At 41.9% G+C, this 24,482-nt stretch overlaps 8 protein-coding genes across 8 annotated transcripts; 3 read left to right on the top strand and 5 right to left on the bottom strand.

The window, feature by feature from the left end:
* Window positions 1-476: 476 nt before the first annotated feature.
* On the top strand, window positions 477-4,287 carry LOC111776704 (linoleate 13S-lipoxygenase 2-1, chloroplastic-like). The gene is made up of 9 exons (XM_023656027.1): window positions 477-836; window positions 1,063-1,354; window positions 1,476-1,713; window positions 1,830-2,150; window positions 2,263-2,348; window positions 2,428-2,538; window positions 2,624-2,925; window positions 3,024-3,290; window positions 3,408-4,287. Exons 1-9 carry the CDS (start codon window positions 517-519, stop codon window positions 4,165-4,167), a joined length of 2,697 nt encoding a protein of 898 aa, XP_023511795.1. The 5' UTR covers window positions 477-516; the 3' UTR covers window positions 4,168-4,287.
* Window positions 4,288-4,290: 3 nt separating this feature from the next.
* Window positions 4,291-6,941, bottom strand: LOC111777088 (G-type lectin S-receptor-like serine/threonine-protein kinase LECRK3). Its single transcript, XM_023656525.1, has one exon. The coding sequence runs from the start codon at window positions 6,827-6,829 to the stop codon at window positions 4,334-4,336; it is 2,496 nt and encodes an 831-aa protein (XP_023512293.1). The 5' UTR covers window positions 6,830-6,941; the 3' UTR covers window positions 4,291-4,333.
* Window positions 6,942-7,043: 102 nt separating this feature from the next.
* On the bottom strand, window positions 7,044-10,236 carry LOC111776700 (G-type lectin S-receptor-like serine/threonine-protein kinase LECRK3). The gene has a single exon (XM_023656022.1). The coding sequence runs from the start codon at window positions 9,597-9,599 to the stop codon at window positions 7,191-7,193; it is 2,409 nt and encodes an 802-aa protein (XP_023511790.1). The 5' UTR covers window positions 9,600-10,236; the 3' UTR covers window positions 7,044-7,190.
* LOC111777087 lies at window positions 9,912-13,094 on the bottom strand. Its single transcript, XM_023656524.1, has 4 exons — window positions 12,414-13,094; window positions 11,616-12,318; window positions 10,272-10,926; window positions 9,912-9,967 (listed from the first exon to the last, which is right to left on the bottom strand). The coding sequence occupies exons 1-4, from the start codon at window positions 12,728-12,730 to the stop codon at window positions 9,912-9,914; spliced, it is 1,731 nt and encodes a 576-aa protein (XP_023512292.1). The 5' UTR covers window positions 12,731-13,094.
* Window positions 13,095-13,713: 619 nt separating this feature from the next.
* On the top strand, window positions 13,714-14,389 carry LOC111776703 (histone H3.2). The gene has a single exon (XM_023656026.1). The coding sequence runs from the start codon at window positions 13,814-13,816 to the stop codon at window positions 14,222-14,224; it is 411 nt and encodes a 136-aa protein (XP_023511794.1). The 5' UTR covers window positions 13,714-13,813; the 3' UTR covers window positions 14,225-14,389.
* Window positions 14,390-14,473: 84 nt separating this feature from the next.
* Window positions 14,474-16,755, bottom strand: LOC111776701. The gene is made up of 4 exons (XM_023656023.1): window positions 16,221-16,755; window positions 15,623-15,906; window positions 15,302-15,529; window positions 14,474-15,182 (listed from the first exon to the last, which is right to left on the bottom strand). Exons 1-4 carry the CDS (start codon window positions 16,630-16,632, stop codon window positions 14,652-14,654), a joined length of 1,455 nt encoding a protein of 484 aa, XP_023511791.1. The 5' UTR covers window positions 16,633-16,755; the 3' UTR covers window positions 14,474-14,651.
* A 1,422-nt stretch (window positions 16,756-18,177) lies between these two features.
* Window positions 18,178-20,691, bottom strand: LOC111776702. Its single transcript, XM_023656024.1, has 6 exons — window positions 20,310-20,691; window positions 19,648-19,860; window positions 19,416-19,550; window positions 19,114-19,233; window positions 18,936-19,022; window positions 18,178-18,864 (listed from the first exon to the last, which is right to left on the bottom strand). The coding sequence occupies exons 1-6, from the start codon at window positions 20,667-20,669 to the stop codon at window positions 18,427-18,429; spliced, it is 1,353 nt and encodes a 450-aa protein (XP_023511792.1). The 5' UTR covers window positions 20,670-20,691; the 3' UTR covers window positions 18,178-18,426.
* Window positions 20,692-22,030: 1,339 nt separating this feature from the next.
* Window positions 22,031-24,237, top strand: LOC111777086 (DNA damage-repair/toleration protein DRT100-like). Its single transcript, XM_023656522.1, has 2 exons — window positions 22,031-22,119; window positions 22,782-24,237. The coding sequence occupies exons 1-2, from the start codon at window positions 22,031-22,033 to the stop codon at window positions 24,055-24,057; spliced, it is 1,365 nt and encodes a 454-aa protein (XP_023512290.1). The 3' UTR covers window positions 24,058-24,237.
* Window positions 24,238-24,482: the final 245 nt, after the last annotated feature.

The following is a 24,482-nucleotide window of genomic DNA, read 5'->3' as shown; positions in this document are numbered from 1 at the left end:
ACAAATTTAGAAAAGAAAAGAAAAAAATTATTTAAAGGAAATAGTGTGAGGCATGGGTAATATATATTATTGTAGTTAGGGAGGAAAAATAGAGTTGTGAAAATGTAAACGAAAAATAATTAGATGCAAACCCTATTGGTGGTGTGCAATATAAGAGAAATATTGAAAGGAGTAGTAATTAATTAGATGAGCATTGTTATCCCCTACAAAATGGGTTGAATTTGAGTAACCATTTGGAAGACGGCAGCTGGCATGACCCATACTCCATAACTCTTCTATGCTCATCTTTGTGGGGAATTCTTCCTTGAAATGACCTGACGTGACCTGAGCCTTGTGTTTTTATTTTTTTGCATGAACTGTGTGAACGCGTAGAAGACATTTCAGAACGTGTTTTTTAATCCCAGTTTTTTTAGTTACTATTGCCCTCCTAAACCCATATTTGCAACTATATATACACGCGCGACCCCTCCCTCTTATTGCAGGAATTACCTTTGGTTTCCTTCATTCCGGAACAAAATGCTGAAATCTCAACTCTCCCACTACTCCGCTTTAGACCCACTCAACTGCGTAAATCCAAACCTATTTCTTCTTACTCATGCGAAGCCTCTACTTCCAATACGCTCCGGGCCTCAACGCCAAACCCCCAAACAAAATGTCAACTCCCTTCGCCTCCGCTTGCCCCCCCGCCCTGCCGTCATCAGAGCCACCTCCGTCGCCAGTTCCACGGAGAAGCCGCTTTCGGTTAAAGTCTTGGTGACTGTCCAACGAACCCTGGGGAGCGGATTGTACTTGGAACGAGGGCTTGATGACATCGCTGATCTCTTTGGTAAATCGCTTNTTTTTTTTTTTTTTTTTTTTTTTTTTTTTTTTTTTTTTTTTTTTTTTTTCATTTAAAATACACTCTCTCTTTCTTTTCCTAGAACAAATATTATTTATTTATAATAACATTTGCACGTATTATTTTGAAGAAAGAATAATAACATTTTGAAGAAAGAATAATAACATTTTGAAGAAAGAATAATAACATTTTGAAGAATTTATAAAATATAATTTAGCAATGTATTTTTTGAAAATGTGTGTTGCAGTAACGGGATTGGAGAAGGCAACAATAAGACACTACGCACATAAAGAGGATACAGAGGGTGATGAGATTACATACGAGGCGGACTTCAAAATTCCACCAGATTTTGGTATAATTGGAGCTATTTTTGTTGAGAATGAGCATCACAAAGAGATTTATGTGAAGGATATTGTGTTGGAAGGGCATCCCATTGGCCCTCTACACTTCGTCTGCTCTTCTTGGGTGAATGAGAAGGACCTTCCCGACAGTAAGAGGATCTTCTTCACCACTAAGGTCATTTCTTTTTCCACACTCAATTTTCTTCTTCTCCATGCTCTGCTTCATCAGTCATCACCATATATGTATATATATATATATATATATATAAGCGGAACAAGAATGTTTTGTTGAGCAGTCATACTTGCCGTCCAATACGCCGGAGGGGCTAAAGAAGCTTAGAGAAGAAGAGCTGAAAGCTGTACGAGGCAATGGGGTTGGAAAGCGTGAGAGCCACGAGAGGATATATGATTATGATGTGTACAACGATCTGGGAGATCCCAACAAAAACCTGGAGTATAAAAGACCTGTGCTTGGTGGAAAGCAGTTTCCATATCCTCGAAGATGTAGAACCGGACGTCCACGGGCATCCAGAGGTTGTTTTTTCCGTTTCTATGTTAATGATGATGATATTGAGAGGGAAAACAAAAAATAAAAAATAAAAAATAAAAAATAAAAAATAATAAAAAACAAAAACTTGGGTGATTTGTAGATCCTGTATCGGAATCCAGAAGTTCGAGCAATTATGTGCCCCGAGACGAAGCATTCTCAGCACTGAAACAGGCAACGTTTAATGCACGTTCGCTGAACTCGGTGCTTAATGGGTTAATACCAGCTTTGGAATCAGTCTCCACAGACAATGATATACGCTTCCCACATTTCCCTGCAATTGACGATCTTTTTGATAACGGAGTTCCATTACCTCCCTCCAAGGGCGGTTGGAAGCTCGCTACTCTTCTCCCAAGGATCATTGACACTATTGTTGATTCCGCGGAGGATATCTTGCGTTTCCATCCTCCTCAAACATTCGACAGTAAGAACACTACATTCAAAATCAAATTTTAAAACAAAATCAAAATCAAAATCCAAATCAAAATCCAAATCCAAATCAAAATCTAATCAACATCTTCTTCATCCTTCTTCAGGGGACAAATTCTTCTGGTTCAGAGATGAGGAATTTGGTAGACAGACCCTCGCAGGTCTCAACCCCTACAGCTTAAGGCTTGTTACGGTATCACATCCTCTGTACTCTACCAACTTCCTTCTTTAACGTACAACCCAATTCCCTAACCTTCAGGAGTTGACTCCAGGAATGGCCATTGAAGAGTAAGCTTGACCCTGCTGTTTATGGTCCTCCTGAATCAGAAATCACCGGCAAAATAATTGAGCAGCAAATCAGAGGTTTCATGACTCTGGATGAGGTAAGTACGCCCTTGGACATCGTATTTTTTGGATTCTATATATCCAACTTCTTTCTTTTCGAATGAATGCTTTGTGGGGGTGCAGGCGTTGACAAAGAAGAGGCTATTCATACTTGATTATCACGATCTCCTCCTTCCATACGTAGCCAAAGTGCGAAAACTTAAAGGCACCACACTCTATGGTTCAAGGACATTGTTCTTCTTACACTCGGATAGCACTCTTAAGCCCTTGGCTATTGAGCTCACTAGGCCACCCATCGATGGCAAACCACAATGGAAAACGGTCTTCACACCCTTCTGGGATGCCACTAGCGTCTGGCTTTGGAGGATTGCCAAGGCTCATGTTTTAGCCCATGACTCTGGTTATCACCAACTTGTTAGCCATTGGTAACTCGCTTTCCTTTTAAACTCAAAATATGGTCAACTTCTTCTTTTGAAAACCTCACAGTTATTCCCACTTCGATTTGTTCTTGTTTTCGTTGTAGGCTTAGAACTCATTGTTGTGTGGAACCTTACATCATCGCATCAAACAGACAACTGAGTGCAATGCATCCAATCTATAGACTCCTGCATCCTCATTTTCGATACACCATGGAGATCAATGCACTTGCTCGCCAAGCTCTCATCAATGCAAATGGGATCATTGAGACTTCCTTTTCACCTGGAAAGTACTCCATGGAATTTAGTTCTGTTGCTTACAAAGAGCAGTGGCAGTTCAACTTAGAAGCTCTGCCTGCTGACTTGATTAACAGGTGCTTATTCTTCAAATCTCTTTCATCTTAATTAACAAACCAACCAATCTGTAATCTCTTTCTCTTACTATCTTGTGTTGTTGTTGTTGTTGTTCTTCTTCTTCTTCTTCTGGGAAGGGGGTTGGCAGTTGAGGACCCAAATGCACCACATGGTCTGAAGCTTACCATTGAAGACTACCCTTTTGCCAACGATGGCCTAATCCTTTGGGATGCCATCAAAGACTGGGCAACAGAATATGTGAACTACTACTATCCAGATCCAAGTCTTGTCAAGTCAGATGAGGAACTTCAAGCATGGTGGACGGAGATTCGAACAGAAGGGCATGCAGATAAGAAGGATGAACCATGGTGGCCAGTTCTCAACACTCCAGAAGACCTTATCAGTATTGTCGCCACCATCATGTGGGTAACCTCCGGGCATCACGCGGCAGTGAACTTTGGGCAATACTCGTTCGCTGGATATTTTCCAAATCGACCAAGTATTGCTAGAATCAATGTTCCCGTGGAAGAAAAAAACAAAGAGAAATGGGAGTGCTTTCTTAACAAGCCAGAGAATGTGTTGTTAGAAACCTTTCCTACACAGCTTCAAGCGACCAAAGTCACGGCTGTTTTGAACATACTGTCGAGTCATTCTCCAGATGAAGAGTACATGGGAAAAGATATGGAACAAGCATGGGCTGATGAGCCTTTTATAAAAGGAGCATTTGAGAAGTTCAGTGGGAGATTGAAGGAACTAGAAGGGATAATTGATAAAAGGAATGCCGACCCAAATCTAAAGAACAGACATGGAGCCGGGGTGGCGCCTTATGAACTTTTGAAGCCTGAATCAGAGCCTGGAGTGACAGGAAAAGGAGTTCCTTACAGTATTTCCATCTAAAACCCCACGCCATAATGCTTTGAGTTTATTGAAATAAAGAGGTGATTGAGTTGCAACAATGTTGAATGTATCCAAACCACTTCATATTAAAATGAATAAACGTTGTTAAAGTAAGATATAGAATACGTCTGAATTTGAGTTTATTATTGAATAAGCATGGAATGAATTAGAAGGTTGTGCTAATGAAGGAAGATGGGTCGGGGGGGAGGGGGACTTCAACAGCCCCTTCCAGCATCTGAACCACTTTGTTCATGGTGGGCCTTAGAGATGGTTCCTCTTGGATGCACCAGATTGCAATCATCACGAACCTCTTTACTCTCTTCAGGTCCACCTTTGCTTCCTCGTCATCTTCTACCAACATCTCCATCTTCCCGTCTCTGAAGCAGTCATAACTCCAATCTGCCAACACCATTCTATCTTCATCCTCTGCTTTTCCCTCGAAGTTCCTTCTGCAGCATATAATCTCCAGCAACAATATCCCAAAACTGTACACGTCCACCTTCACTGTGATGGGGAGGCTTCTAAACCACTCCGGAGCTACATATCCTTTGGTTCCTCTGATTGCCGTCAGTGTTCGAGTTTGATCCTTTTTCAGAAGCTTTGCCAAACCAAAGTCTGCAATCCGCGCGGTAAAAGAGTCGTCCAGAAGGATGTTTTGAGGCTTAATATCACAATGAATGGTCTGAGTACTGCACTCTTGGTGTAGATAGCAGAGTCCTCTTGCCGTCCCTAGAACAATTTGAATCCTTGAATACCAATTTGGTTTGGAATCCCCAAAAAGGTAATCTGCAACACACCCATTCTTCATGAACTCATACACCAGCATTCTGTGTTCTCCTTCGTTGCAGAAACCAACCAATCGAACTAAGTTCTTGTGGTTTGTTCGAGCAATAGCGCCCACTTCTGCTTTAAATTCCCGGTCTTCCCCTTGCACCGCGTGGTCCAACTTTTTAACGGCCACCAAGTTGTTGTCCCCGGAATCAATAATCCCCTTATAAACAGTGGCAAACGAGCCACACCCCAACTGCTCGCTGAATCCACTCGTGGCCTTGTTCAGCTCTTCATAGCTGAAGATCCTCAGATTGACGCCTAAAATGAAAGGGTCTACGGTAACATCCCTGGATCTCCTCATCCTTTTCCTGAATCGGCATACAGCCAATAATGCGAGTAGGAAAAAGAGCAAGTTTAGAAACGCAGAGCCTCCCAATAGAACTGATACAATGACGGCCACTCTAGATTTGGTCCCGCGTTGCTGGAGAAGATTATTAGGTTGGAAAGTGGAGTTTTGTTTTCTAATTTTGAGAAGAGCTCTTCCGCCAGCACTGGGATCCATTCTTCCATAAGAAAGAGGGAACCTCTTCTTCCTACATTCACCATCTTCGAAAATGGCAGCCGCACAAAAACAATCATCCAAACATTCGTTTCTGCACCATTCCTCATTTACTGGTCGGAATTGGCCGTAATCACCAGGAGGCCAATCTGTATTTTCCAAAGCCACAAATTGGAAGTTAGCAGTGTCATGAGAGGATTGATTGCAGCTCTGAGCTTCAAAAATGGGTTTACACCCCTTAAATTCATCATCTGGATCAACCAAGACATAGCTTGGTGGACAAGTGCAGACTGCCCTCTGGTCACGCCCAAGACTACAATAGCTATTAAATCCACACACTCCACCTCCCATACCACTATCGGCCAAGGTACACACGTTTACGGAGTCCGATACTTGCGACCAAGCTTGAGGCATAGACGAATTACGTGTCTTTGGGTAAGCATACAGTCTGAAAGCCCCATCATACTCAAGAATGGCCCGGAGGTAAAAATTCTGTGCTGAAAGGGTATTTGATATGGAGTATGTGAGAATGGTATTATTCTCGGCAACGAGATAAAGGGAACCAGAGAGGTTGAACACAAGCTGGAAGCCAGAGCCTACGGTGCCACTTGCCCAATAGGCTCTGCTATCTAAATCGAAAGGGTATTCTCTGGGGTAAAGCACCAGATTCCCATCAGTTTGCATCCAAAGTTGAAATCTTCCACTTGAGTAAGTGGCTTCTGAATAACGAGCAACAAGAGATTTCCCAATGTTCAGAGTTTGTGATGGTAAAAGTGTATCGGTAGGCCAGTCGAAGCTTTGCCACAAAATTTCAGAATCGGTGGTAGCCAACACAAAGTTGCCACTATCAAGCATGGCGGCATGGGAAGCAGAGTGATTAGATGGAAAGGAAGTTGAGGTCCATATTAGATTGCCTCCGGGATCGTTGAGCACCAGTTGACCAGCAGTAGTGAATTGAATTGTGGATCCTGAAGGTGCCAATTTATCGCGATTAGCCGACCAAACGATAGTTTTGTCGTGAATGTTGTTGAACCAAATGGCCAACAAGAAACCTTTGGCGTCCCAGGGGAGAAACCCAAAAGCAAAAACACCAGATTGGGAGGGCCAGTAGGAGAGATTAGTGTCAGCGCTGCGTGGAGTTGCAGTGAGAGATGATCTCAGCGTTACATTTTTATAGGGCTGAGAAATGGAAGAAGTTGGCAAGACAACAACAATAACAAGAAGAAGAAGAAGGGAGTAAGATGATCTGTTTTGAGAAGCCATAAGGCAAAGAAGGTAGCGTTTGTGAAGATAGCATTTCCCATTCCCATTTATAACCCTTTTCTTAATCATCTAAGGAAGCTTCCCATCCATTTCCAGTTCCCAGTGTGGAAAGAGGAAATTTGACAGAACAGAGGTCAATGCAGAGCCCCAAAGTAAAGTCTTTTTCTTTTTTTATAAATTTCAACATGGGCATGGCCACCCCCTTCTTTGGTCTTAAGAATAAGCCAAAACGGTGTGCTCCTTTAGTTGAATCTTGTATTTCATTGGTCAAAACATATTAAAGTGAGAGGAAAGCGATGGTGTTGGTGGAACTTCAAGCATTCAAAGTAGCCTTAAAGTTGTAAGGCTAATAATAGTGTCAACTTGTTTGAAGGGTTCAACGTCTATAAATTATGCTGACTCAATAATTTCTTTTATAATACCTAATAAGCTACGAAATTGAACTGATAAATGAAGATGGATCAGGAGGAGCTGAAACTTCAACGGCACCTTCAAGCATCTGTACGACTTTCTTCATGGACGGCCTTAGCGATGGCTCCTCTTGAATGCACCAAATAGCAATCTTAACAAGTTTCTCCACCTTCTTCATATCACTCCTTGCTTCCTCATCATTCCTTATCAGCATCTCCAGTTTCCTTGCTTTCATGCAATCATAAGCCCAATCACTTAGTATCATTTCATCTTCATGCTCTGTTTCTTGTTCAAAGTTTTTTCTGCAACAGATCATCTCCAATAGTAGAGTCCCGAAGCTGTAAACATCAACCTTCACTGTAATGGGCAGGCTTCTGAACCACTCCGGAGCTACATACCCTTTTGTTCCTCTAATTGCAGTCATGGTTCGAGTCTGGTCTTTCCTCAGAAGTTTGGCCAATCCAAAGTCTGCAATTCGTGCATCAAAAGAGTCGTCAAGAAGGATGTTTTGGGGCTTGATATCACAATGAATGATCTGAGTGTTACACTCTTCGTGTAAGTAACTTAGCCCTCTGGCAATTCCTAAAACAAGTTGCGTTCTTTGATACCAAGTTGGTTTTGAGGGCCTAAAAAGAAAATCTGCAAGAGACCCATTCTCCATGAACTCATACACCAGCATTCTATGCTCTCCTTGGTTGCAGAAACCAAGCAATCGAACCAAATTCTTATGGTTTGTTCGAGCAATAGCGCTCACTTCAGCTTTAAATTCTTGCTCCCCTCCCTCTCTCACTATATTGTCCAACTTTTTAACTGCCACCAAGTTGTTGTCCTTCACAGAATCAAGAGTTCCTTTATACACAGTAGCAAACGCACCACTTCCCAGTTGCTCCCTGAATCCGCCTGTGGCCTTGTCGAGCTCTTCGTAGCTAAAAGCCCTCAGGTTGACATCTAACATTAAAGGGTCTACTTGAACAACCTTTGGTTTCCTTATACTGAATCGGTAGCCAATGAACAGAGTGAGCAGGAAGAAGATGATGTTTAGAAATAAAGAGCTTCCTAACACAACCGATCCAATGATTATCTTAGTTTTGTTCCTACCTTTCTCGTCAAGGTTACAAAGTGGCAGAGTAGAATTGTCTTTCCTGATTTTGATCAGAGCTCTTCTGTTGACGTCAGCGTCCATCCTCCCAAGGGAAAGAGGAAACTTCTTCTTCCAACACTCCCCATCGCCAAAAATGGCCACCGCACAAAAGCAATCGTTTAAACACTCGTTTCTGCACCAATCCTCGTCCACTGGTTGAAAGGAACCGTAGTCAGCTTGAGGCCAATCCGCATTTTCAAGAGAAAAAAATTCAAAGTTTTCAGTTTCAGGAGACGACGATGCATCACAACTTTGAGAGACAAAAGTGGGTTTACAACTTTTGGTCACATCATTTGGATCAAACACGGTATAGCCTGGTGGACAAGTGCAAAATGGCCTTTGATCATCCCCAAGCTGGCAGTAACTGTTAAACCCGCATACTCCACTTCCCATACCATTATTAATTGCGGTGCAGATGTTCAAAGGAATGGATCTCGACACTTGAGACCAGGCTTCACGCCAAGACGAATTACTTGTACCCATCTTTGGGTAAACATACTGTCTGAAAACCCCGTCATGCTCGAGAACCGCTCGTTGGTAGAAATTTTGAGTTGGCGGATTATTTGATGTCAAAGTGGCAACAATGGTTTTATTCTCTGCAATGAGATAAATAGAACCAGAGAGGTTGAAGACGAGTTGGAAGCCGAAGTTTACAGTGTTAGTTGCCCAATAACTTTGACTTATTGAATCCACAGGGAAATTTGTGGTGTAAAGCACAAGATTCCCATCACTCTGCATTGCAAGTTGAAATCTTCCATTTGAGTAATTTGTTTGTGTATAGGGAGCAACGAGATTTTTGCCCAGATTAAGAATCTGGGATGGTAAAATGGTATCGGTAGGGTGATCGAAGCTTTGCCACAGAATCTCAGAATCAGCAGCAGCCAGAATGAAGTTTCCAGTATCAAGAAGAGCGGCGTAGGAAACAGATTGATTAGTAGCTGCGAAAGATGTAGCCCATACTAGCTTACCTCCAGGGTCGTTGAGCACGAGTTGACTACGTGTTGTAAGTACAAGCGTGGATCCTCTGGGTACCAACTTGTTCCGATTCGCAGACCAAACAACGGTTTTTTCAACAATTTTGTTGAACCAAATGGCCAACAGATAGTCTCCCCCTCCAGACTGCCGGAAACCGAAAGCAAAGTGACCAGATTCAGAAGACCAGAAGGAATCGGCATCATGAGCAGTGAGAGATGCGCCTAAAGTGATATTCGTGTTTCGCTTTTGAGCAAGGGTAGAGGAAGGGAAAAGAAAAAGAAGCAGAAGTAGAAGAAGAGGCGGAGAAGCCATAGAATTGAAGTAATCAAGAGTTGGAAATGAAGGATAGCAGGGCAGATTGGTTGGATGTGAGTTTCAGAAGAAATTTATGAGAAATGGAAAGCAGAGGAAGAGACGGAGAGAGTCGAGTGTTCATTGTCGGCCGGTCGTTGACTTGGAATTTAGAAGTCGTCAATTAAAGCCACAACACAGACAGACAGACAGGACCTTCACCGCTCCATATTACACTCCATATATCATTTCAAAATTAGGAAATTACCCCTACGCGCTTACGCTTACGCTTACGTTAGTGGCCCAATTCCAATCTTATTATTTTCAATTCCATCAATTCCCATCGCGATTCAAAAGAAAAGAATGAAACTTCCAATTGTGTTTGAAGTCTGGAGATGTATGTATGTATGTATATGTATATGTATAATCACAACCTGTATCCCTCTCTTCCTCTTCTTCCTCTTCTTCCTCTTCTTCCTCTTCTTCCTGTAAGCTAAACAAAATGCTAATTTACGATAACAATCACTAATCTTATTGAATCTATCTCCTATCTCCTTGAACGCTTCCGGGGCTTACCACCGCTCACCTCCTCCCTCCTCACTTTCACTCTTTCACCTTTCTTCGCCGGTCTCCTCACCCCTCTCTTCCCTCTTACCTTCTCTCTTTTTATCCCTTCCTTCTTCCTCTCTTCTTCTTCTTCGTCTTCTTCATCTTCGTCTTCTTCTTCTTCTTCTTCTTTTAAACTCTCACAACAATTCTGCCTCATTCTCTTCAAGAACCTTACAGCCCCTTGCTTCTTCTTCTTTTTCTTCATCTTCATCTTCTTCTTCCTCACTCTCTCTTTCTTTTCCATTCCAACCTCCATCCCATCGTGAGAGCTAAGTTCGTTCCCCCCGTATTCGTGCTTCACTTCCCCATTCTTTTTCCTCCCATTCAAACCCTTCTTCCATCTACCCTTCTCGTATATTTTTATCTCCACACAATCACCAACCTCCCATTTCCCTTTAATCTCCCTTGAACTCTTCTCCGCCTTTTTGCCACCCACATCCCATACCGCCGCAACGGAGTCGCTTTTACGACACCCCACCATTGCAGTAGTACATGGCTTGGTGGGCTGGGGCTTTCGTGCTTTGTCATTCATCTCTTCCAACACGAGAGCCCGAAGCTTAACCGCTGCATCGTTTTCGGGGGAAGTTGCGTGGAAGAAAATGATGGCATTGTTGAAAAGGAGGAGGAGATCTCGGAAGAACGGGTGAAATGAATCCGCATACGCGCCTTTAACCACTCGAGCGCGAATGGTTCTCAGGTCGATGTGTTGGCGAATCAAGTTTTTGTATCTATCCGATTCCTGCAACAATTAAACAAGGGGTTTAAAAACAGGGACTTACTACCCTCACTCTCACTGCTACACATCCAACGCACACAAAACCCCCCAAAAAGAAGGACAGCTTTGGAAACCGTTCTGAACCCAATATACAGGCTCCGCTCCAATCGGAACCCATTTCTGCAATGAACGGCTGGGATATTTCTGAACGCCCACGTATTTTCTTCAAAAATATCAATTTTAGGGGGTTCAAGAATTAAAATGAATTTTGGGCCACTACACCTGATTTAACTAACGAATAGGGGGTGCGGCAGTTTGAGGTTAAACGACACTGTTTCGGTATGCAAGGGCTGGCTATCGATCGCATGCCTGCGTGTCAAGATGACAGATTCCATGTACAACCACAGCGCATGCCACCAAACTGTCCTACTGTAAGGACGAAAACACCCTCCATTTCTTGTCTTCGTGTGAATACTGAAGGACAAAATAGTCCTTATCCGCCCCCAAGTACAAAACCGTGGATTTAACATCCACCTGGACAACTTGAGGATGAATCATCCTGGCCGTTCATCATGTGATTCCTTCTTTACCACGTCACTTTTTCTTATCCAATCTCCCATTCCCAACCCCCCCCCCCTATTTTTTTCAATTTTCTTACTTCGGTTTTATTTTTAATTAATGAACAGTAAAGCACGAAAATGGGGCTAACGTACCTGGCTCCGTACGCGGCGCTCGAAGGCAGAGCCAAGCCGATGGGAGCGAATGATCTCGAGAAATTTGAGCAACGCTTCAGATTTGACGGCTGAGGGCTTGGGCTTGGGCTTGGCGGGTGACACCTCGGGCTCTTCGCCGCTGCTGTTACGACACCGTTTCCTCTGAGACAAACTGCCTGAGCTCTGCACGTCGCTACTTTGTTGCTTCGACACAGCCCCCTCTCTCCCTTCTTGCTTCGACTCGCTCACCGATTCCCACGCTTCGTTCGAATCGCCCACCGCCGTTTGACTCCTTCTCGAACTCCTCCAATTTCTTTCTTTATGTCCTCCCCCCGCCACCCAGTTCTTTTCTCTTTCCGGCTCTGGCTCCGCTGCTGCGCCGTTGAATGACCATTTCCTCCCCGGTTTATCACCGGTTCGGGGCGGCCCGGTTCCCGTGATCTTTGAGATTTTGACTGATTCGGGTATCGGGTTCTCCTGAACGACGCCGTTCTGTCGAACATCGTATTTTTTACTCGTCGAATTGGATTCGTTGGGAGATCGAATGTTCTTGCGATTGTCGGAGTCGTCTTCGGAGGCGGCCGGGTTTTGAGGGCGGAGATTCGTTTTTTCGGCGTCCGCGTCCGGATCCGGTCCGCCATGGGGTTCGTGGAAACTGGGGTTCCTCTCCTCCTCCAACCGCTTAACCTTCATTTCCAATGACCTGTTGACACAATGAAAAGGGGGAAAGATGTTCAGATCTCTAAACCGACCAATCAGTGGGGGTCAGATCTCTGAGTGGAAGAGCGAGAAATTTACACGATCAAGACATCCCGACGTTGAACATCGCGACGGAGCTCTTCGACCCGAATCTTTCTCAACTCGTCAAGCATAGGCAGGAGGGAGGAAGAATCAGAATCGTGGAGGTTTTGGGTGAGAAAACGGCGCTTGAGGTCGTAGAACTTGTTCCTACAATCTTGGGGAGTAAGAGAGGAAGGGGATTGAGAGGTTCTATTGTGCAGTTCGATGGCGACGGAGTCCCAACTGGAGGTCCCATGGCGGTTGACGGCGGAGGCGAGCAAAAGCTCCTCCAGCGTGCCCCATGGTTTGGGGTTGGTTTGGCGTTGGTTAACCATGTTTCCAGCTTCTCTCACGTCATCATTCGCATTTCGAATTTAGGGTTTATGGCGATTGAATTGAAAATAAAAAATGAAAAAGAAATCCAAAAGGCCTCTTTCTCTTCCTTTTTGTTGTATCGGGATTTTATTTTGGTGGTTGGTTGTGTTTTTGTGTAATATAGTAATATGGAAGAGAAGAGAAGAGAAGAGGCGAGTGAACAGTCTCTGTTTTTTTTCTTTTGGGTTTTGATTTAGTGGTATGTGCGGGACGAGATTTGGTTCCCATAAATATTAGGCCCGGCTTTCATTACCCGGCTCCCCTTACAAATATTTAATACATATATTAATCTGATGTGTCATGTTCATCCTAAAAATAGGTGAATTTCATTACAATACACCCAGTTTTCATAATTCCAAATATAAAAATATGTATATAACGTTGAAGGCAGCGAAACATGAGATAACGAGGGATAGGAAGGTAATTTAAATCAACATTCTGATGCCGCCGCCGCCGCCGCCGCCGCCTTCCATTACCAGGAAAGAATAAAATACCAAAACAAGCAGAAGCCGTGAGAGTGCGAAATAAATCTTAAATTTTTCAACCTATTTAAGAAGAGAACTGGTGGAGGGAAGTGGACAGAAATTTTGGGAACTCACTACTGGGCCACCCCAAGATCCCAAAACTATACAATTTTGGGCCGAGTCTAGATTGGGCTTGGGCTTGGGCTTGGTTCGACCCTGGGTTATAGTCGTAAATAGAGGAACAAAAGGGCCACCCTAGGCGCCGAACCCCACATTAAACGTGAAAGTCAGAACTCTGATCTGGCATATTATTGGTCAATTAGAGGTGCCACGGATCGCAATCCAACCTTCAACAAATCTACGCCGTTCGATCGCTTCCTTATTTACGGTCCAAACTGAACCTCCAAAAGTTTCAGGAAGCGTGCCATTTCTTTTCAACTTCCCGCCATTCGTAATTTGGCCTCCCTATAACAAGCCCCAAAACCATGATTCTAAACCACCCACGACATTTTCGACTTCTCTAGCACAAGCCATACAAATTCCCTCTCTTCCCAAGACTCCTTGATATTTTCGTCACTAATGGCCCGAACTAAGCAAACTGCTAGGAAATCAACCGGAGGTAAGGCTCCAAGGAAGCAACTGGCTACCAAGGCCGCCAGGAAATCAGCGCCGGCGACCGGCGGAGTGAAGAAGCCTCACAGGTTCAGGCCAGGAACTGTGGCATTGAGAGAGATCCGCAAATATCAGAAAAGCACGGAACTTCTCATCAGAAAGCTTCCTTTCCAGAGATTGGTGAGAGAAATCGCTCAAGATTTCAAGACTGATCTTCGTTTCCAGAGCAGCGCCGTTGCGGCCCTTCAGGAGGCAGCTGAGGCTTACCTCGTCGGGCTCTTCGAAGATACCAATCTCTGTGCCATTCATGCCAAGAGGGTCACCATTATGCCTAAGGATATCCAGCTCGCTAGAAGAATCAGGGGTGAGAGGGCTTAGGTTTCGGGGTTGATTGTATGTGCATCTAGTTCTAGGGTTTTTTATATTACAGCACGAATCTATTTCAAGAATATCGAGTTCTTACTCTTGTTTGGTACCTGTTTGATGAAATCCCCCTGTAAAATTTCTCATCTTAATGGTTAATTGGCTCTTAGTGTTCAAATTTCTGTTGTGTGACGAATTTGTTATTTTGAAGCTATTGAACTTGATGATTTGATTCATTTCTATTAGTCTTCCGATAGAATATTGCTTACTGAATTTGCGGTCTTGTATTAGTAGGAATGAACGAGTAAAGGCACTCGATCACTATGTAATTTCTGTTTACATACACAAGCGAGAAATGACAAAAAAAATACTAACATTGATGTTATATACGAGTACTGTTCTTTGGCCGATTAGAGACAACCAGAATTAAAGCCAATCAAAATCATTTCCAATTGCTCGAGAGGGAAAATTCGTGGAATCTGAAGGAAAGCTCACCTGCGGCGTCTCTCTCTGTTCTGATCGACGACTCATCAGTACTAACGCTTCCACTCTCACTGAACGCATCCGCTGGTAGTGGTTGTATCTGGTTATCATTTGGCTGGCGGACCAGCTGAACTTCTGCAGGCAAGGCCAGTCGCTCTGGAGCTGTCGGCTGCGACGCCGTCGGTCTTTGCCTAGTTTGGGCGGCGGTGATTAAAGAAGCCATCAATTCTCTGTCCCATAAAAAGAGGTGTAGGAAGATTGGGACCTTGGCGTGCCTATGCAATGACAGCTTCTGGCTTAGTGAAACTGTGTCGAAGCATCGAATTGCACCGGTGGAAGACACAATCCATGGGAGAACCTTTTGATTAGAAACCCTAGAGATTATTAGCAACTTGGATGCATTTTCAGCTTCCTTGTACAGATTGTTCAGCCCTGACCTTGTAGAAGGCGAATTGGCATCTTCATCCACCGCAGTAACATAGATGAATCCCTGCCATTTACCACCAATACAAAAAGCTTAAGTAGAGGAACTTAATTTGACGGTGAGTCACTGGATTGGATTGGATTGGATTGGATTGGATTGGATTGAATTGAATTGAATTGAATTACCTCTTCCGTGCGACCAATGGAAAATCCCAGCTTAGAATCTCCCTCTTTTAGCTTGATCTCAATAGGAAGCTCCCCTCCGAGAGGAGCATACCAAAGACGAACGGATCGAACAACGCCGATATCGACCCCATGGTAATCTTCAAAACCGTAGAGACTGGCATTGGCGAGATTGGACAAATCAGACAAGGAACCAGCACTCACAGTGGAAGAAGCCGTGTCTCCGGATATCTGGAAAGGAGGCAGAAACATGTTAAAGGTTGAAACTGCAGGAGCAGAAATGAAAAAAAAAAAGAAAACAAGTATGGGCATGAAATAGGGGACCTTAGTTAAGAGGGACTCAGTCTGGATGTTCATAAAGACAATGGGGACGCCAGTGGCCTGAGCTGAATTGAGCCATGCATTGGCTCTGGCAAGGGTGTCTTCCAAGTCATTGTAGCGAGTGGCGACTTCGTTTGCAGCTTTGGGGAGCAGAAGAATGGAAAGAAAAGAGCTGGAACACGGAACAGAGAGCGAGTCGTGCATTCTTCTTTCCCAGTGGTAGGATACATATCCATCTTGAAGCCTGCTTCTTTCCAATGCACTCACCATTCTGTCACTCCTAGATGCTGCAATCGTTTTGGATGCCCAACTAGCAGTTTAAAATCACCACTTGCTTCTCTAATATTTAGCATTCAATAATTCATAGATTTATAATTATGTGCAAACCTAAATTCAACATCTAATCTACTAATTCCTAATTTTGAAGAATTAAAGAGGATGGAAGACTTTCATTTTTTCAAATAATTTTTTTTAAAAAAAGAAAAAAAAAAACCCCAAATGGAAGTTATTGCTATGTAACACGTGTGAAAGTGAAAGTGAAAGTGGGGAGCTGAAAGAAAAGTCAAAAAAACAGGGCGCCATGAAAAGCAGGCCAACCTACCTTGAAGGTCGAAGCATTCCGACTCGGTCCGATCCACAAACCCGACCACGTAATTCGGGTCCGTGATGGACCGGAGAACGTACTGCTTCTTTCCGCCGGAGTCGTTGGGGACAATACAGGCCTGCAACTCAGAGAACTCGTCTCGGCCTCGCCGGACCCGAACGACGATGGAAGTCTGCTTGTCCTTGAAGGAACCGTGTAGAATTCTTTGGATTCCGGAGCGGCCGTTCTTGAAAGGGGCTCTGACGCACATAGAGGAGCCGATGGTTAGCTCCTCGACTATGTCCCCGGTCTGAAGCATGTCGCCGGTCCACTCGTCGGCGCGCGAGCTTCCTTTGAGGCATTCGATGGAGAGAACGATGAGCCTGGTGCTGGGAGATTCGGAGGAGGCCTGAATTCGGTCCATGGGCATCTTAGGAAGACGCAGAGAGGAAAGAAGAAGAAGACTTAAAGAAACGAAAGCTTGGATGGGCACGACTCTGTGGAAAGAAATGAGAAACACAGAGAAACCGATTGCTTCTGTTTTCTATCTTCACATTTCACAAGTCAATATTCCCAAGTTTTTTTATAACCAATTTTAATTTCAACCAATTTTAATTTCAACCAATTTTAATTTCAACCAATTCCTTCCCACTCCTTCAAAAATAAAATCTTTTTTCGTTTTACAAATTTCTACCATTTCGATATAAAATAAATTTCTTTTCAAAACTCATAAGATATTATCGAAAATGACCAAAATTATTAAGTTTTTCAATTTCGCTCTCATCCTATACACATAAATCTATCAAACTCCTACAAAGGATTTCAAAGATATTAAATTAATCTATCGAACTCCTTCGGTTTCCCAATATTTTAGTATTTTTATTTTGGGATAAAATACTCAAACCCATTTTTAAATTCCACACAAATTGTTTTAACTAATTGATTTTAGCTAATTGAAATTTGGAAATATGGTTATTAATTTAAATTAGATTGCAATGAGTTTAGTTATGTGAAACATAGTTTTTATACTTTATAAAATAATATAAATCAAAGCATTTTGTAAGCTTAAGAATGTTTGAAGGCGTGATTATAAGCACAACTCCTCCTTGTATATTTATAACTTTTTTTTAAATTTGTTATTTATTTATTTTTTATTTTTTTTTGGCGTGCTTAATTTCAAACAAAGCCAGCTGGCAGTTTGACATTTTCAAACAGTGCGTTACGCAGGCATCTTCCATAATTAATTTGCGTTACTTCATTTTTCTTTCAAAAATTAATTTTATAGAAGTGGACCCAATATTTAATTCAATCTCTACCTATATTCAATTTTTTGTTATTTTCTCACAAATAAAAACTACAAACCCATTTACTTCAATAATATCAATATTCCACAAATTTAACTTTGATTAGCTCAATCATTAACCTCTAAATACTTTTGGTCAAAATTCATTTATTTTTATCAAAATTTAACTCTAATCTCATATTTATTTGCAATCTCTACCTTATTCAAATTTCACTATTAATTTTTTCTAATCCGAGAAAATCAATGATGGAATAATAGAATAGAATATTAATTTAAGCTGAATTTGATAGTGACATAAATACTAGAATTTTAGAATATGATAATGTTAATTTATTTGATAGGTGACAAAATAGAAGAATAAAGAAGGTGTTTAAAAAACAATAATTTATTAGATGGTGTTAAAAAGTCTCTGATAAAAGCTTTAAAAATTAATACAAAAATTATAAATAAAAAAAAATTAATAGTTTAGCCTTCTTATTTTCAAATATTTATATTATTTGGTTGGTTTTCGCGTGTCCTTTTTTTTCTCTTTATTTGAAAGGAACGAAAAAAAATCCTCAAAACAAAGTATTAATGGAAACACGAATTCAAAGAATATTGTTCCAAAGAAAATATATTCTAAAATAATTTGCATTAAAAGAAAAAGAAGCGTTGAAAAGTGGATGTAAAAAAAAAGTCAAAAGGAATGGAGATGGAAAGGTGGGAGTTGGATTCCAAGTTTATTGGCAGCCCCTGACAGTATCCAATCCTACGTCATTCACCTTTTTCTTTCCTTCATATTTTGAAGAAAAATCCCAGAAATGCACCCACTAAAGTTGGACTTTAACCATACTGTTTCTATGGATGTATGTATGAACTTTATGATAACAATAATAATACTGTGAATGCAGGAATTATCCTTCACACCACAAACCCCATGTTCTAAACATTTCTCTTTCCTTCTGCTGCTGTTTCCTTCCCCTCCTTGGTTCCAGTTTGAAAGCGTCTTCTCATCATCTCTCCCCCTCTTTGCCTCGGTGATGGTGTCGACGTTACTACTGCTTTTCGATTCTTCACCCATATTTCATTCAAACGGCTTCCCATTTCAGGTTTTGAGCGGGACTCTGAACTTGAAGCTCTCTTCTTCGTACCTGACTTCTGGCTTGTTCTTGCCGAACAAGGCTCGCTGGTTTGGATATGACGACTACTATCCTGCTTTCTTGTTGGGGGAGGTTGTGAGATATCTGAGTCGGAAGATGAAGGACTGGTACTACTCTCCATGTCGTAAAGAAGGTTATCCGTCATGTATGGGATTGGCTGCATTTGCGACCTTGATGTACTCGAAGAGGAGGGTCTCCGAAGCCTCGTCAGTTGCATAACCTAACAGACACAGGAAAAGTCAGAGTCCAACAAGGGTAGGACTTGTAAAGAGAGCTAAAATAAATTGGTACCTTCTGTTCAAGAACGACCATGTCCTTTTTCAGTTTTGAAATAATGGTGTTCTTCCGACGAATGATGTCTTCCAACTCTGACATCCTCTGTGGACATGGAAAATACAAGAAGGGTCAGGTCATCAGGGGAAAATCAAGAAGAACAGAGGAGTATGATTATTATTATTATTATTATTACCTGTGAACCAGAAACCTCAGAGGAATGGAGTAGATCAGTTAGTTCCTTGATGGTTGCGTCTTTCTCGTCACAATCTTTCTTCAGAAATAACATATCTTGTTCGATGGATAAGGTATTCATCTGTAAACAATAGACCAAAAGGATCACAATAACATGGAGGCTTCATATCTTTGGCAGCACCAATATTGAATTCTGAATCGTTTGGAACTTTTTTGCAGTGCCGTCACTCTCTAGTGCCCAATTCCCAAGACATTATAATATTGTGAATCATTTGGAGAAAATTGGTAAAATATTAGACTGACCTGGATATCAGCAGCAGATGTGACACTGGAACCCCAATCTGATAAATCAGACATTCGACGCTCCTCCTGCTCTGCTTCGTTCATTTTATATTGCAACATCTCTGCCCCGCAAGAGGGTTTTGTTGCGGCGTTACACTGCTCAAGCGAATCAACCATAAACAAATAAGGGAATCTGAATCTGTATCTGAGTTTATAATTTTCAAAGCCACAATAGAGAATTGAGTGTTTTTACCTCCAAACGACCGAGTGAATCCAGATGCTGATCACAAAGCCAACAGCCACAATCAACAAACTTAATTTTGTCATGGCCGAAAACCCCAGAGTGTGCCAAATCAGCATCTTTTCTCAACGCCATGTCCTTCTCACCTCCAGACTGATCCTCATCGAGATTGACTTGATTAAATAGATCTTCAAGCTTCTGCTGCATGCTTAGAAGCACTTGATCCTGGTTATTCCAAACACGAAGAGAGTCTTACTACGAAAATGGCCCGCAAATACATAAACAGTTACCCCTTTAAGAACGACTGCAAGCAATCGAGCAATTTAATCTTAGCTGATAGAAAACTCCCTTGCCTCGAAAATGTAGAATCAGACACGATTAGGACAAACAAAACTAGTGGTATGCAGTTGTAAACGCATAATTGCAAAATAGCCAGCAAGTGAGGAGATTCAACAGATATTACTCAGTTTCGGTTATATTCATCGAGGCACACGCCAAAATTTCAAAATCTATTCTAACATGTACCCGCCATTTGCGCATCGATATTACATAAATACCAATTTATTGGATGTTGATTCCAATTTCAAAATCTGATTTGTTATGTTAAATCATTCACAGAACCATTATTACTAGAGGGAAAAAAGAGTTGAAGTCGAATTAAGAAAGCACAATACCCTAAGTTCAACAGCTCTTGTAAGCTGGGCGATCTGATGGTTCTTCTTGGACTCGGAAACCGCGACGCCAATCACGGCAACTATAAGAAACCGCTCAATGGGGCTGAACAACTGCCAAGCAATGGATTCGTCAGGGCCCAAGCCTCCTCTAATAGATCGCACTGAGCTGGCCTGTTCGGCATTAACAAGCCGCCCCTGAAGAGAAACCCAAGCTAGCCGTCGAGCAGCGGGGATCGGCGGTCTAGGTTGAGTGAAGTTGGTAGAGAGGCGGCGCTGTGAAGGCGTATGAACAGGGGATGCAAAAGAGACCACATTGGGGAACGATTGAAAAACGCAATGTTGGAAATCTTGATCGTTCATGGCGGAAAGAAATCGAAAAATGCAATTCCGGAAAAGGACTGTAAGTGCAAATTGTTGAACTCCAATTTAAAATAGATTTTGGACAATATTCAAATTCTTAGTTTTTAGAGGGAAATTTTGAAAATATATGGAAAGTAAACGTTGCGTTCTGTGATATTTTTCTTGTTTGTCCTTTTACCAAAAATTTAATTTTGCATTAGACACTATATTATAGGACACCAACAATTATTTTGTTGGTCAAAGAAACTTAATTCTTTTAATTATTACTTTTAGGTACCAAACCAATTTCCAAAACATGTTTAGATGCATTTTAACGCATTTGGTTGTACTTTCTTTTTATATCAAAATCTAAATCATTATTAATGATGATNTTTTTTTTTTTTTTTTTTTTTTTTTTTTTTTTTTTTTTAAGTTAGAGCAGAACAGGAGATGAATGGGCCCTCCGATGGGGAATCAATGGGCCCTCCGATGGGGAATCAATGGGCCCTCCTCACGTCTTGACTTCCAAAGGCCCAGCAAACATTCTGGGCTTTTACTGGGCCGCTAATGAACCTCAACAAATTCACTTCTTTAATGGGCTTTTACTGACCTCTCCTCCTACATTTCTCTCTTTCTCTCTTTCTCTCTCTCCACATGCACTTCCACATGCATATACCAAACTTGATCAAACCCCACCCTGTTTTTAACTCTTATATACAAATCAAAACAATAATAATAATAATAATAATCAGCAACCTATGTAGAAGAATATATGCCCTTCAAGCAATAACCTAATTTCCTAACCAAATTAATTAATCAATACAGCCAGCTAGCTCCTTCTCCTTGATTTGCAACCCAGTTAATTAATCAATTATCCGGAACACTGCAAGATCTTAGTTTAAATACATTTTAAAAAATAAAAAAAACAAAAACAAAAGAAATAACCGAACCCAATTCATGTTTTTCTTATTCTAGAGATTCATTAATTAATGCGTTTTGATGTGAGATATTTGGAAGAGGACAATGAAGGGTAGAGAGGGAAGGAAGAAGAAAGTTGTAGGATTCCAAAAACTCCAACCTAATAAAATCCTAATAAAGGTATTAAAGAAGTGAATGCGTTGTTGTAGCTTTAGGCTATGGATATGGATAGGAAGAAAATTGGATGTCGGTTGGGTATGTATGAGTATGGTAACAAGTCTATAATTTGGGTTCAAATGAGTGAGGTCATTTTCATGCCATACCCATTTTAAAACGAGTTGAATTATGCATCTTCCATTGCAATCAGTTGGAGGTTGATGGAGGGCTGTGTTGTCTCCACGTACTTTGAATAATTTTCAAATTTATGCATATGGGTATATGGGCCTCATGGGACAATACAATAGATGGAGAGATGGAGAGATGAAGATAATGAATGGCCCCATTCGAAACGTGGTGATGTTCAAGTTCATCAACCCAGCCACCCCCACCTCCGGTAAAGCTTCGCGATAAGCCTAAATTCAACCCCATTTAATGCATTGGCTAAGCGACAAGGGGTTTTCTATTCATCACCCCACCTCCTTCCAAACCTATGATTCCCATATAGGAGACACAGATTGGGTTCTGTTTTCAATTATTTATGATAAAACTCCCTCATTAACGCCCATATTTGATTGAATACTAAGATGCACAAATGTAATGTCAAAGTGAATGCTCAATCATATGCATCTTAGGCCTGCAGGGAAGTTTAATTTAGTTCTCAAATTGTGAGGATCCATCACCCACCCACCTCCTTCCCACCGCCATAGCATCAGCTATTAATACGCCAAATATGCCTAAACTCAACCTCTGCCCTACTTTACTTGCCCCAGATATAGTATACCTCGTTCGTCAAATATGCTTATAAACTAATAAAAAACTTTTTTTTTTCTTTTTTTTCTTTAACGATAATATATTAAATTATTATGAATTTGTTTTTTTTTTCATCTTGAGTCAACTCATGAGTAAACAATTTTGAAAATTGTACAATATTTTCCATAAAAATAATAACAATAATCTAACACAACACATGCACACTTTTGCATAGCACATGTCCCGATGGATGACGTGGAGAAGACGCGAGCGAAAATTCGATAAAGGACACGAGCATATTTAAAGTGTCACACTAATTTCACGTACCCATGTTAGGGGCATTATCGTCATTCTACTCCTCGGCACGCTCTTCAATGGCTCTATATATTTGCAGCGTTCACTTCAATGGCCGTGCTTCAGTCTGATCCCACCCGACATTTTCATTTATTTCTTCACGGTTGCTTTTAACGGATCCCAGCTCAAGATGCGCACCGCCGTTCGGTGCTTATCCATTTTACTCATTCTGGCCGTTTCCTCCGCCGTTCATGCCTGCCCACCGTCCGAACGGGCAGCTCTTCTGGCTTTCAGAGCTGCCCTTCAGGAGCCCTATTTAGGAATCTTCAATTCCTGGACCGGAGACGACTGTTGCAACCGGTGGTACGGCATTAGCTGTGACTCGGTCACCCACCGGGTTGCCGATATTAACCTCCGGGGCGAATCTGAGGACCCTATTTTCGAACGGGCTCACCGTACTGGTTTTATGACCGGCCATATTTCTCCTGCCATCTGCAAGCTCACTCGCCTCTCCGGCGTTGTTATTGCCGACTGGAAGGGCATTACCGGCGAGATTCCGAGATGTATAACCTCCTTGCCGTTCCTTAGGATTCTTGACCTCATTGGCAACCGTCTCTCTGGCGACCTTCCGGCCGATATTGGTCGGCTCCGACGACTCACGGTTCTGAACGTTGCGGACAATCTGATTTCCGGTTCAATTCCGGCGTCGCTTGCATCACTTCCGAATTTGATGCACCTGGACCTCCGAAACAACAAAATCTCCGGTCCGTTACCCCAAAATTTCGGGAACATGAGGATGTTGAGCCGGGCTTTACTGAGCCGGAACCAGATCTCCGGTTCACTTCCCGGTTCAATTTCGAAGATCTACCGCCTCGCGGACCTGGATCTTTCTATGAACCAACTAACCGGTCCAATCCCCGATTGGATCGGCAGAATGGCGGTATTGGCGACGTTGAATCTGGACGGCAATAAATTCTCAGGCAACATCCCGGCGAGTATTTTAGTTTCGAGCATAAGCGATTTGAATTTAAGCCGAAACTATCTAACCGGAAACGTACCAGATGTTTTCGGGCCAAGATCGTACTTCACAGTGCTGGATTTGTCGTACAACAACTTGAAGGGGGCGATTCCGAAATCAGTATCGCAAGCTTCATATATCGGACATATGGATTTGAGCCACAACCATCTATGTGGGCCGATCCCGAGTGGAGCCCCGTTCGATCATTTGGAAGCAGCGTCATTTGTTTTCAATGACTGTCTGTGTGGGAAGCCGCTCAAAGCTTGTTAGAAAGTTCATGTTTGTGTTGTTATTATGTTAAAGAGGTCCCATAAACAAAAAAGTAAGACCTTTACTCTTTAAGCTTTTTAACTGATTGATTGTTATGATAAGAATCTGTGTCTTTGATAGAGCCAAATTTAGTATTATATTTGATTGTGGTACCATGGAATCTGGGTCTTAGTTTGCTCATACGTTTCTTTTTTTATTATTTATTACTATTTTGAAATTAAAAAAAAAAAAAAAAAGAAAGAAGTTTGGTCATAAAATTATGTAACTATTGTTTTACTTGTACTATACAGTCTGATGTAAACCTGGAAACGAATGATGCAAGGTTATTGGGTTGTTTGAATATGTGAGCTTTTGATTATAGATTCTCCAGAAACTTTTATTTACATTGAGATTTGACAGAGAATGAAGTTCCAAAAAGGATGAAT

Source organism: Cucurbita pepo, chromosome LG16 (genome assembly GCF_002806865.2).
Source record: "Cucurbita pepo subsp. pepo cultivar mu-cu-16 chromosome LG16, ASM280686v2, whole genome shotgun sequence".
NCBI lineage: Eukaryota > Viridiplantae > Streptophyta > Magnoliopsida > Cucurbitales > Cucurbitaceae > Cucurbita > Cucurbita pepo.
This window is presented reverse-complemented; position numbering and strand designations above follow the sequence as displayed.